Raw genomic sequence first — 11,955 nt, forward strand, 5'->3', positions numbered from 1 at the left:
CTTTGTAATGATAATAGTTATGAGGTAGCAGTCAATGTTCTGGTCAGCCATAATCTAATTGAATGGTTAGAAGAGGCTTGAGGAACTGAATTGACTTGGTTTTTCTTGTTCATTGTCATCCCTGGTCTCTCTCAAACCAGCTCATAGAGCAAGATGAAACTCTAGCTTTTCTTCTTAACTTTCTGTCTACTTGACATTTTTCTCAATTAATTTTAAATTTGCTTTCACTCTGCTGTACTGTTAAATTTCTGTTATAAAGTGAATATTAATCCTTGGGCTGTTTCAGTTCATTTTGCTAATTTGATGCTTAACCATCCAGTGATAGAGCTGTGCAACACATTGCATTTATATAGCACCTTTTAATGTAGTTTAAATAGTCCCAAAGTGCTCCACAACAACATTGATTCAGTGGCAATTATTGTTCGATTAATGTTGTTGTGGAGCACTTTGGGACTATTTAAATTACATTAAAAGGTGCTATATAAATGCAATGTGTTGCACAGCTCTATCACTGGATGGTTAAGCATCAAATTAGCAAAATGAACTGAAACAGCCCAAGGATTAATATTCACTTTATAACAGAAATTTAACAGTACAGCAGAGTGAAAGCAAATTTAAAATTATTTGAGAAAAATGTCAAGTAGACAGAAAGTTAAGAAGAAAAGCTAGAGTTTCATCTTGCTCTATGAGCTGGTTTGAGAGAGACCAGGGATGACAATGAACAAGAAAAACCAAGTCAATTCAGTTCCTCAAGCCTCTTCTAACCATTCAATTAGATTATGGCTGACCAGAACATTGACTGCTACCTCATAACTATTATCATTACAAAGAAACTCAAGCAACTTCTTTTCTCTGGTTGAGGATGATTGGATTGAAGTCGTTACGTAATTTTGAAAGGAAGTGATTACGCAGTTAAGGAGAAACATCCATCTGTTGGTGGGTGACAAGAGCCAAACAACTTCAGAAAGAAGTTCAGAAACACTTTCATTCAGTGATCAAAATCTGTAACTTTCTTCCACAAAAAAAAAATCACACCTTGATTAATAAACATGGATGCTGGCTACATTAAAGTTTTTAAAATCCAAGATCAGACTTTCATCAGCCAAAACAGGTAAATGGAGTTAGGACAGGGATCAGTCACATTGTCATTGAATGTTGGAACAGACTTGGAAGTGTTGGGCGGCCTTCACTGGTTCCTAACAAGGAACAAGAATATCTACTGATGCTCATAAGTCTAGAATTTGTGGAGAGGTACAGTATCAGAGTTGGTGGGTGAATGAACAGCATACACACACACACATATCCAGGTTCAAGAGTAATTTATTAATTCCTGAAGTCAGTGTTCTAGAACTTGAAATATCATTGGTTGAACAAATATAATCAGACAACAAAAACCATAAACCAGCACTTATGCATCAAAAAATGTTTTTGATCCCTCACAGAGTATGCTCCCAGCAGCAAGTACCTGCAAAGCCAAAGACAGATTTTAGAATTTATGTTTTTCGAATGTTTCCAAAACATTTCTCAATGACTGATCAGCTGTGATGTCAGTACTTATTAGGGTAAAGTTGCCTTTCTTCAGTGCTAGGTTCAAACTATAGGTTGTGCTGAATTAGTTAATCTCTACAGTTCTTTAGACTGCAAAGATTTGGGGACTTTGGTTTGGAGAGGGCAATGGGGTCTAGTCAAGTCTCTTGGAACGTACTGATCTCCTTGCTGGGGGAGATAAAGAAAACCTTTTATTTCAGCATCGACTAACTGAATTAAGTGTGTTGCTGATCTACTTACGCCATCCCAACACCAGTTCATACCACAAATAAAGGCCCAACTGGAGTGGTAATATGCTGAACGATTCAGAGATCAAGCTCCTTCCTCATGGTTGGGATGTCTATGTTCCAACCTCTATCCTGAGGATTGGTTGAAGCCAGGACAGTTTCAGGGTATCATTTCCTCCAACAGTCAAACATTAATGCAAGCAACATTCTTCAGACACCAGACTCAACAAAGTTTTAGTGCATGAGTTTTGTCTGTGGGAGAACAGTCCCAATCGATTCTGCTTTTATCTGACAGAGACTGTGTCATTGTGATATGGCTTAAGTTAAAAAATGCACACTTCTCTTCCCCTTTTAAGAACTTATCTGACAAATTCTTACCCATTTTTTGTCTCCAGGGAAAAAAAGTTATTCATACACATCCTTCTTATCTGCAATATAAGTTATAATCTCATCAGGTGTCATCAACTTTTCTGCATCTACATCCGGAATCTCAAATCCTACAAAAAGACAAAAATAAAGCTCAATGACTCCTAGAGACAAACAACATGGCCAACGTACAGATTTAACACACTTCACGTTCCCACATTGGACAAAACTGCAATTCTTTCAAAGCCCTTCAACAACCTTCCCTTAACGTATAATTTATCACCAGCCTGAATCACCTCTGATTGAGGTAACATTTTAACAGAGATCCCACAACCTTCCTGTGGTGAGGTACCTGTCAAGCACTGCTACCCAGTGTTCTTCTAAATACTAGTGGTTGCAAGTTTTAGAGGTAGTTTCAAATAAGCCACGGAGGGTTACAACAATGCAGCTTGTAGATGAAATACACTGCAAGCACATGTACTATTAATGGAGGGAGTGGGTGGATGTTCGAGAATGCAATTGTGGCCATTCAGGAAAGTACAGATTACCTCCTTACACTTATGATTTCTCTTCCTTGCAAAAAAGTGGCTTTGGAGGGATGTGTCACAGAAAATATTGCATCTACTTATTTAGCAGGTCCAGAGAGTTTTTGATTAAAAGCATCTGCCACTCCACCTCCTCCAGAAATGTAACTGGTGGTAGAATCATTGATAATGTTGTTCTTATTAAAGGAGAAGTGGTTCAGGGTTCTCTTGCTAGAGATAGTCAATAGACTGGCTGGCACTTACCTGGCACAAATGTTACTTAGTACTCGCAGGTCAAGCCTGAATGTTAACCAGATCTTATTGCATGTAGGCTAGAACTATTTCATCAAACAAGGATTTGCAAATTAAGCTAAATATGATGCAATCTTTGAAACAGGTAATATATAGGACCAGACAGTCTGCAAAGCCTGTAGGGTTGAATAGGCTGAGTGTGTCTGGGTTCACAAAGGATGATTAGCTACTTGACAGCAACAGAGAGGATAGCTATGACTGTGGAATATACAGCAGGCTACAACTCAAGTAACTTCAGGCAAAGGAGTCAAAAGATTCAGTTTAATTGACAAAAACCCTGAGGTGTTTGGATTAAAACACCAAGATATACTGAACACATTACAACCTACCACACACACAGACACTTACCAAACTCATCTTCCATGGCCATAATGATTTCTACTTGATCCAAACTGTCCAAACCCAAATCTTTCATAAAATGAGAGCTTAGTAGAAGCTTTGAGAAGAAAGGAAATATTGTAAATATAGGGGGTTTCAGAAATACAAGAGAAAATCCACAGGCAATCGAGACATTCAGCACAACCAACAACAGATTTAATCCTTTGAAAACAAAGAACAGACAACCTTGTACTTTCAGTATCCAAGAAAAACTGGGGTTTCCTGCCTCATAATGAGGCTCTGAAAAGCTTTATTTAAAAATGGAAAGAGGACAGGGAGTATGCATGTTACAACTGCCTCTTTGCTACATGGTGGATGGGTGCTGATTGAAGTCATTCTCACCAGCTGATTGACCACACAGCACACACACCAACAGATGTCTTAAGCCTCTAAAATACTTCTGTAATTTTTAAAGTTTGTTACTCGTTCTAAGGACCAGAAACTCAATAGATCAGCCACATATACTGTAGCTTCTAAGGAGCTGGCAGGAGGCTCATAATTCAGCAGCAACTAACTCAGCTCATGACTGCCCCACTACCCCTCCAAAGTACGCCCCATTAGTCAGGTCTTTAATGGAATATTTCCCACTTGCCTGGATGAACGTCAAGGGGACAGGGCTAGATTCTCTCCAGTTTAACATGATCATTGCCTGCTCTTTGATCGAGAACATTACCTACCAGCTCTCAGCCCAAGCCTGAACGTTATCCAGGTATTTCGGCATTCTTGGTCTTCAAGAAAACTTAAGGGTTCGTTGGAATATTTTGTAAACTAGCTGAGATTGGCTAAAAGGATTGTCAAAAAGACAAGAAGATATGAGATATGCCAGGAAGGTTTTGCATATCTCTATCTGTAAAAGCCATTGTGTTTTAGTATTTATAAAACTATGGGTTAGAGCAGCAAGAAAAGCTAAGCTGAAATTACTTCTGGTTACCCTGGAGACAAGTAACAAACTATAAGGATATTTATATATTGTTCCTCTTTGCCCTGAGACAAGATGATTGACATCTACAGCCAACTTTCAGACATACCATGTTAGCAAAACTGTGTACTATGAAGCATCTAAAGGTGGGTGCATGGAGGCTGCTTACACTGGCCTGTTGTTCAGGGCTACATGTTAATTTTTCATGCTCCTGCTAGTAGTGGCTTCTGTTCCAGTCCCTGCAAACTCAGTCATCACCTCACTCAGTTTATATTTTAAGCTCTTTACTGCTTATTTTCTTTTTTAAGAATTAAATAAAGAAATGTTGGCAACTCCCTTTCAAAGACATTACATTTTCTCAGAGTGATATCATTTGTATTATGAAAATTCAATAAAAGGTCAGTGACATTGTTTCCTTACCTTGTCAGGATTAATTTTATCATAGAGTTTTAACACATACAGCACTCGTTCCTGGATGCTGTCAAGTGAGAGGGGGGGCAGATCCCCATAATGACGCAACGATTGTAGAAACAGACTACAACTCTGCAAAGGGAGATGCAAGAAACAGGTTAATTTAAAATGCCAGTTGCAGAGCCTGTAGACTGTGTTTGCAAATAAAAAGTCCATTGTTTTGACATACAATAGCGTTACGCCTCGTTGGGGCAGCTCATTGGAACTCAAGCTGTTAAAGTTGTCATAAAAGTTGAAGATTTTATAAAATTACATAAAATTCCCCAAATTAGTTGACAGTATGCACAGACCAGGTTTCTGTATTTAGGAATTACTTTTTTTTTACAATTAGATGCCAACTATAGACAAACAATTATGAATCAACTTTATCACTCAGACCTTTGATTATGGGAGTCAGGATGTCATGTTAAGGTTGTACAGGACATTGATGAGGCCTCTTCTGGAGTAATGTGTCCAGGTCTGGTCACCGTTCTATAGGAAGGATATTATCAAGCTGGAGTGTGTTCAGAAAACATTTACCAGGATGTTGCCGAGAATAAAAGGTTTGAGTGATAGGGAGGGGCTGGGGCATTTTTTCCACTGGAGTGTAGGAGGTTGATGGGCGACCTTACAAAGATTTATAAAATACTGAAGGGTATAGGTAAGGAGAAAATGAGGTATTGTTATTTCATCTTGCACTGAGCTTTGCTGGAACATGGGCAAGCCTGAGACAGAGATGTTGCAAGGAAACAAGGTGGTGTGCTGAATTGTTGCAGAGATAGTAGGAATTGTCGATGCTGGAGAATCTGAGATAACACAGTGTAGAGCTGGATGAACACAGCAGGCCAAGCAGCATCAGAGGAGCAGGAAAGCTGACATTTCGGGTCAAGACCTTTCTTCAGGAATGGGGGAGGGGACGGGATTCTGAAATAAATGGTGGGGGGTGGGGGAGATGGACGATGGATAAAGGAGAAGATAGGTAGAGAGGAGATAGACAGGTCAAAGAGGCAGGGTTGGAGCCAGTGAAGATGAACGTAGGTGGGGAGTTAGGGAGGGGATAGGTCGGTCCAGGGAGGACGGACAGTTTAAGGAGATGGGATGAGGTTGGTGGGTAGGAGATTGGGGGGGGGGGTTTGGGGTGGGAGGAATGGTTAGAGAGGCAGGGACTAGCTGGGCTGGTTTTGGGATGCAGTCGGGGAAGGGGAGATTTTGAAGCTTGTGAAGTCCATATTGATACCCTTGGGCTGCAGGGTTCCCAAGTGAAAGACGAGATGCTGTTCCTGCAGCTTTCGGGTGGCGTCACTGTGGCAGTGCAGGAGGCCCAGGATGGACATGTTGTCCAAGGAGTGGGAGGGGTAGTTGAAATGGTTCACGACTGGCAGGTGCAGTTGTTTGTTTCGAACTGAGTGCTGGTGTTCCGCAAAGTGGTCCCCAAGCCTCTGCTTGGTTTCCCCGATGTAGAGAAGGACACAACCGGAACAGGGTAGGGGGTGAAGTGGATGAACGGTTTGAGATGCTCGTGGGAGCAGGAGGCGGCGCTGATACAGTCATCAATGTACCAGAGGAAGAGGTGGGGCATTGGGCCAGTGTAGCTTTGGAAGAGGGATTGTTCTATATATCCTACAAAGGCTTAGCCGAACTCGTCCTCACCCTCAACAACTTCTCTTTCAATTCCTCCCACTTCCTACAGACAAAGGGAGTGGCCATGAGTACCCACGCGGCCCAAGCTATGCCTGCCTCTTTGTAGGATACATGGAACAATCCCTCTTCCACACCTACACTGGTCCTATCCCCCATCTCTTCCTCCATTACACTGATGACTGTAATCGGCGCCGCCTCATACTCCCATGAGGAGCTCAAACAGTTCACCCACTTCACTAACACCTTCCATCCCAACCTTAAGTTCACCTGGACCGTCTCTGATACCTCTCTCTCCTTCCTGGATCTCTCTGTCTCCATCTCTGGCATCCACCTGGAAACCGATATCCATTTCAAACCTACCGACTCTGACAACTACCTAGAATACAGCTTCTCTCACGAACCTTCATGAAAAGAGGCCAATAGACCATAAGACATGGGAGTGGAAGTAAGGCCATTCGTCCCATCGAGTCCACTCCGCCATTTAATCATGACTGATGGGCATTTCAACTCCACTCACCCGCACTCTCCCCGTAACCCTTAATTCCTTGCGAGATCAAGAAGTTATCAATCTCTGCCTTGAAGACATTTAACGTCCCGGCCTCCACTGCACTCCGTGGCAATGAATTCTACAGGCCCACCACTCTCTGGCTGAAGAAATGTCTCCTCATCTCCGTTCTAAATTGACCCCCTCTAAATCAAAGGCTGTGTCCACAGATCCCCTATTCCCAATTACTTTTGCCTCCGCCGCATCTGCTCCCGAGATGAGGCATTCCACTCCTGGACATCCCAGATGCCCTCTTTTTTAAGGGCCGCAACTTCCCAACCACAGTGATCAAAAATGTCCTTGACTGTGTTTCCCCGCATTTTCCACAACTCATCCCTCACACCCCTATCTGCAATAATAACCATAACAGAACCCCCTCGTCCTCACGAACCATCCCACCAACCTCAGAATCCAAAGCATCATCCTCCATCTTTTCCACCATCTGCAATCTGACCCCACTACCAAAGACATTTTTCCCTCCCCACCCTTATCTGCTTTCAGGAGGGACCACTCTCTCTGTGACTCCCTTGTCTTCTCCACAGTCCCCTCCAGCCCCACCACCCCTCGCACTTTTCCCTGCAACCGAAGCATGTGCTACACCTGTCCCTACACCTCCCCAATCCCAGGCCCTGAGAAGACCTTCCACATCAAACAGATGTTCGCCTGCACATCTGCTAATGTGGTATACTGTATCTGCTGTTTCCTTTGTGGCCTCCTGTATCGGCACTGCCTCTTGCTCCCACGAGGAGCTCCAACAGTTCATCCACTTAACCAACACATTCCACCCCAAACTTAAGTTCACCTGCAACATCTGTAATACATCTCTCTCCTTTCTGGATCTGTCTCCATTTCTGAAACCACCCAGAAACTGATGTCTATTTCAAGCCCACTGACTCCCACAGCTACCTAGAATACACCTCTTCCCACCCACCTTCCTGCAAAAATGCCATTCCTTATTGCCAATTCCTTCGCCTCCGCCGCATCTGCTCCCAAGATGAGGCATCCCACTCCCGTACATCTCAGATGTCCTTGTCTTTCAAGGACCACCACAACTTCCCCCCCTCAGTGGTCGAGAACACCCTCGACCGTGTCTCCCGCAACTCATGCCGCACACCCCATCCCCTCAATAACAAATCAGAATCCCCTTCGTCCTCGTGTATCACCCCACCAACCTCTGGATCCAATGGATCATCCACCGACACTTCCGCCATCTGCATCCAACCCCACCACCAAAGACATTTTTCCCTCCCCACCCTTATCTGCTTTCAGGAGGGACCACTCGCTCCATGACTCCCTTGCCCACTCCACACTCCCCTTCAGCCCTACCACACCCGGCACTTTACCCCGCAACCGCAGGAACTGCTCCACCTGCCCCTACACCTCCTCCCTCATCCCCATCCAGGCCCCAAGAAGACTTTCCACATCAAGCAGATGTTCACCTGCACATCTGTTAATGTAGTATACTGCATCCGCTGTTCCCGTTATGGCATCCTCTACATCGGGGAAACCAAGTGGAGGCTTGTGGACTGCTTTGTAGAACACCTGCGCTCGGTTTGCACTAAACAACTGCACCTCCCAGTCATGAACCATTTCAACTCCCCCTCCCATTCTTCAGAGAACACGCCCATCCTGGGCCTACTGCAGTGTCACAATGGTGCTACTTGAAGGCTGCAGGAACAGCAATTCATATTCAGCTTGGCAACCCTGCTGCCCAATGGTCTCAATGTGGACTGCACAAGCTTCAAAATCTCCCCTCCCCCACCGCATCCCTTAACCAGTGCAGCTCGTCCCCACCTCCCTAACCTGTCCTTCCTCCCACCTCAAGCCCTATCCCCATCTCCTACCTACTAACCTCATCCCACCTCCTTGACCTGTCCGTCCTCCCTGGACTGACCTACCTCCTCCCTACCTCCCCACATACACTCACCTTTACTGGCTCCATCCCTGCCTCTTTGACCTGTCTGAGTGCTCTCGTCTATCTTCTCCTCTATCCACCTCCCCCTCCCTATTTATTTCAGAACTCCCTTCTCTTCCCCCATTTCTGAAGAAAGGTCTAGGTCCGAAACATCAGCCTTCCTGCTCCTCTGATGCTGCTTGGCCTACTGTGTTCATCCAGCTCTACACCTTGTTATCTCTCTTCTTACTAGCCAACATCAGTTCTGAGGAAGGGTTACTGCACCTAAAATGTTAACTGGTCTCTCTCCACAGATGCTGCCAGAACTGTTAAGCTTTACAGCAATTTCTGTTTTATTGTTTCTGACTTCCAACGTCCACATTTATTTCAGTTTCCAATCTATTTAATACCTCCCTAGTTAATTAGGCCAGGATACCAGGAGAACTGCCTGAATAGTGCCACAGAACTTTTGTTTTGACATCCACTTAGACAGGACCTCAGTTTATCACCTGAAAGTTGACATTTTTTGCCAATGCAGCACTCTCTGCACTACACTGGTTCAGAAATGATCTCTCAATCAACATTACTAACAATCAAATTATCCCATCATTTAACATTGTTGTGAAAAACTTATGCATAACTTAGCTGCCACTTTTCCACATTGCAAACTTCACTTCAAAAAAGATTTGGGGTATTAGGGCAGCAAAGTTAATTTCAGGTTGAAGATGAAAATGATCTTCAGAGGACTGTGAAACTTCAAATCAAGTATTTTCCAGACACAGATAAATGAATTTTTTGAAATTAAGGAATTCACAGATCTGGGGATCAACATGCAAAGTGTAGTCAATATAGACGATTAGTCGTGGTTTTAACAGAATAACCCAGCAGATTTAAGGGGTCGTATGGCCAACTCTGCTCCGACTTCTGTTCTTACAGAATATCCTGGTTATTAATAAATGTATTTATTTTAAATCTTGTTACCCAATTTGAAGATTTGACCCTGACAATTAGCAGTACAGAGAAGAACAAGTGCATTTCCCCCCCCGAGGCTCAAGCCAATTCTAAACTCCACTGGATTAGGGAGTGATAACATTTTATTCCACACTTTCCAGCTCGACTCAAGTTTTAATCGAATAATTAAGGATTTTTACTCCAACGTCTGACGCAGATGGCACTTGGAGTTATGCTACACCCGTTGCCTCAGCGTCCTTTCGGACTGAGAAGAGGAGCTCTGGGTCCGGCCTGATCACCAACCCCCAAATTACCTGAGCTCGGGGCGCCACATCTACAACCCGCCTGTTGCAGACGTACTGAGAGTAGTTGCTGCTGGATCCGGCGAGGGGCAGGGCCCCGACACTCGGGCTTGCCCTTGGCCGGCCCCAAGGTTGCGGCCACCGGCGGAGACATCCAGAGAGGACACGCAACGCCATCTTGGAAACGATTCTGTTTCCAGCGTGTAGCGCGGCGGCCGTGGCAAGGTCAACAACGCCCATGCGCGGCCCGGCCTGCCCCGCCCCCGAACTCCACACCTACCGCCGCTGGTGGCGCTGTCCGTGGAGAGTCTGCAGTCTGACGACTCGTAGCTGCTGTGGAACTTATCTACCTTTGTGGAGATAAGTGATACAACCAAGTTAAGTCAGTGTGGAGTTATGGGTCATAGTCCAGATTTCAGGGATTTGGATAAGAAACTTTGGATAAGGTTGATCAAAATAGATACTCCAGATTTTAATTTTCGTTCTGTCACTTAACTGACTGTTCGTATTGCTTGCAATATAGCGAGATCTGTAGGGTGGTACTCTGGCTTGTAATGAAAAGTCCTTCTTTAATAGTCAGGATAGGGGAGGTAGTGGTGTAGTCACTAGTCGAGTAACAAGGCTACTAATCTAAAAGCGCAGACCAATGTTCTGGAGGCAGGGGTTCAAGTTAATACCATCTTGAATTGAAGGCTAGCCTCAGTAATGTTGCTACGAAACTAAAATATTCTGGTTCGTGATTGTCCTTCAGAAGAGGAAATATGGCGTTCTTACCTAATCTGGCCTACACGTGACTCGAGAACCACTAATGCGGATTACTCTAAAGTACCCTCTGAATTGGCACAACATACGCTCACCTCAAGAGGAATTAAGGATGGACAACAAATACTGACTTTATGACATCTGCACCTGTGAGAAAATAAAGAAAAAATATGTTCTAACTTCAACATTCCTATTTGACCAAAAGTTTACAAGGTGCAATCCTGCCATGGGCCACGAGATGGCAGTGGATTGTAGCCCTCAGGGAAGTAGGCGCCATTGCTATCTTTACAAGGTGTTCAGTGCAGCATAAAGCATTTCCATCCAACATTTTATATGGGGTAAGTGCAGCAGGAAACTGCAGTGCACTACCATCTTTATAGGAGGTAATGTACAACAGAAAGCATGTACAGCTGTCATTTTATAGAGCATCCTGGGCTAGAAGCTGCATGAGAGGACCCTTCACCAACTAGCAATTGTCCAGGACTGTTCCATAATTTTCCTTTCTACCTGGCATCCCACGTCGAGCCTTCTGAGAATTATTTTGTCCTGAGTTACTTCTGTATTTGCATTAACGTGCCCCAGCCTCCAGTCCATTCCTAAATCACGTCCATAACCCCCCATGGTAAACAGCTTTTCACCCAGAATTGGTCACTGTCACCAACTCTTTGACCAATGGTAAGTTACCTTGACTGGAATCACCTAAGTGTAGGAAATGATAACTGTTTACTAATGAAGCTGTGAATTTTCTTATTTATACAACGTATCTTATCAATATAGTTTCAGAGCAGTGGTACCACAGCTTCTTAACATAGGGTCTCCATGCTTCTATACCAACACTCCCAACCCCAAAGAGAAGAAATCAGTAAGGAAATTGGTAGTGAATGTACTGGTCATACTGGAGCACTGTTCTGAGGTACACAAGACAAGTTGGACTGGTACACATCATTTGCAAGTTCTACTGGTTTGTCGGTGTGTCGCTGACCTAATTTCACAATCATGTCAGCGCAATAACCACCCTGTCCACCACCAAAAAATGTTCTTTATTTATTTCTTAAGAGTTGGTTACCTGCTTTGTACAACTGACCATAAACCACCCACAAAGTGGCAAGAAAGAATGCTATAATAAGATTTGATTAC

At 43.9% G+C, this 11,955-nt stretch overlaps 1 protein-coding gene across 1 annotated transcript; it reads right to left on the reverse strand.

Moving 5' to 3' along the window:
- Positions 1–1,302: 1,302 nt before the first annotated feature.
- LOC125462123 (acyl carrier protein, mitochondrial-like) lies at positions 1,303–10,311 on the reverse strand. The gene is made up of 5 exons (XM_048551692.1): positions 10,069–10,311; positions 4,695–4,817; positions 3,326–3,413; positions 2,154–2,272; positions 1,303–1,465 (listed from the first exon to the last, which is right to left on the reverse strand). Exons 1-4 carry the CDS (start codon positions 10,294–10,296, stop codon positions 2,181–2,183), a joined length of 531 nt encoding a protein of 176 aa, XP_048407649.1. The 5' UTR covers positions 10,297–10,311; the 3' UTR covers positions 1,303–1,465; positions 2,154–2,180.
- Between the last annotated feature and the right edge of the window lie 1,644 nt (positions 10,312–11,955).

This window comes from Stegostoma tigrinum, chromosome 23 (genome assembly GCF_030684315.1).
Source record: "Stegostoma tigrinum isolate sSteTig4 chromosome 23, sSteTig4.hap1, whole genome shotgun sequence".
Lineage (NCBI taxonomy): Eukaryota > Metazoa > Chordata > Chondrichthyes > Orectolobiformes > Stegostomatidae > Stegostoma > Stegostoma tigrinum.

What these genes read in the sequence shown, in the direction of transcription:
- LOC125462123 (XM_048551692.1), bottom strand. Translation starts at nt 10,296, where the DNA reads ATGGGCGTTGTTGACCTTGCCACGGCCGCCGCGCTACACGCTGGAAAC. An exon ending in ATGTGGCGCCCCGAGCTCAG is followed by an intron (nt 4,818 to 10,068) that starts GTAATTTGGGGG and finishes CTCCCTTTGCAG; the next exon opens with AGTTGTAGTCTGTTTCTACA. An exon ending in GGCCATGGAAGATGAGTTTG is followed by an intron (nt 2,273 to 3,325) that starts GTAAGTGTCTGT and finishes GTCTTTTTGTAG; the next exon opens with GATTTGAGATTCCGGATGTA.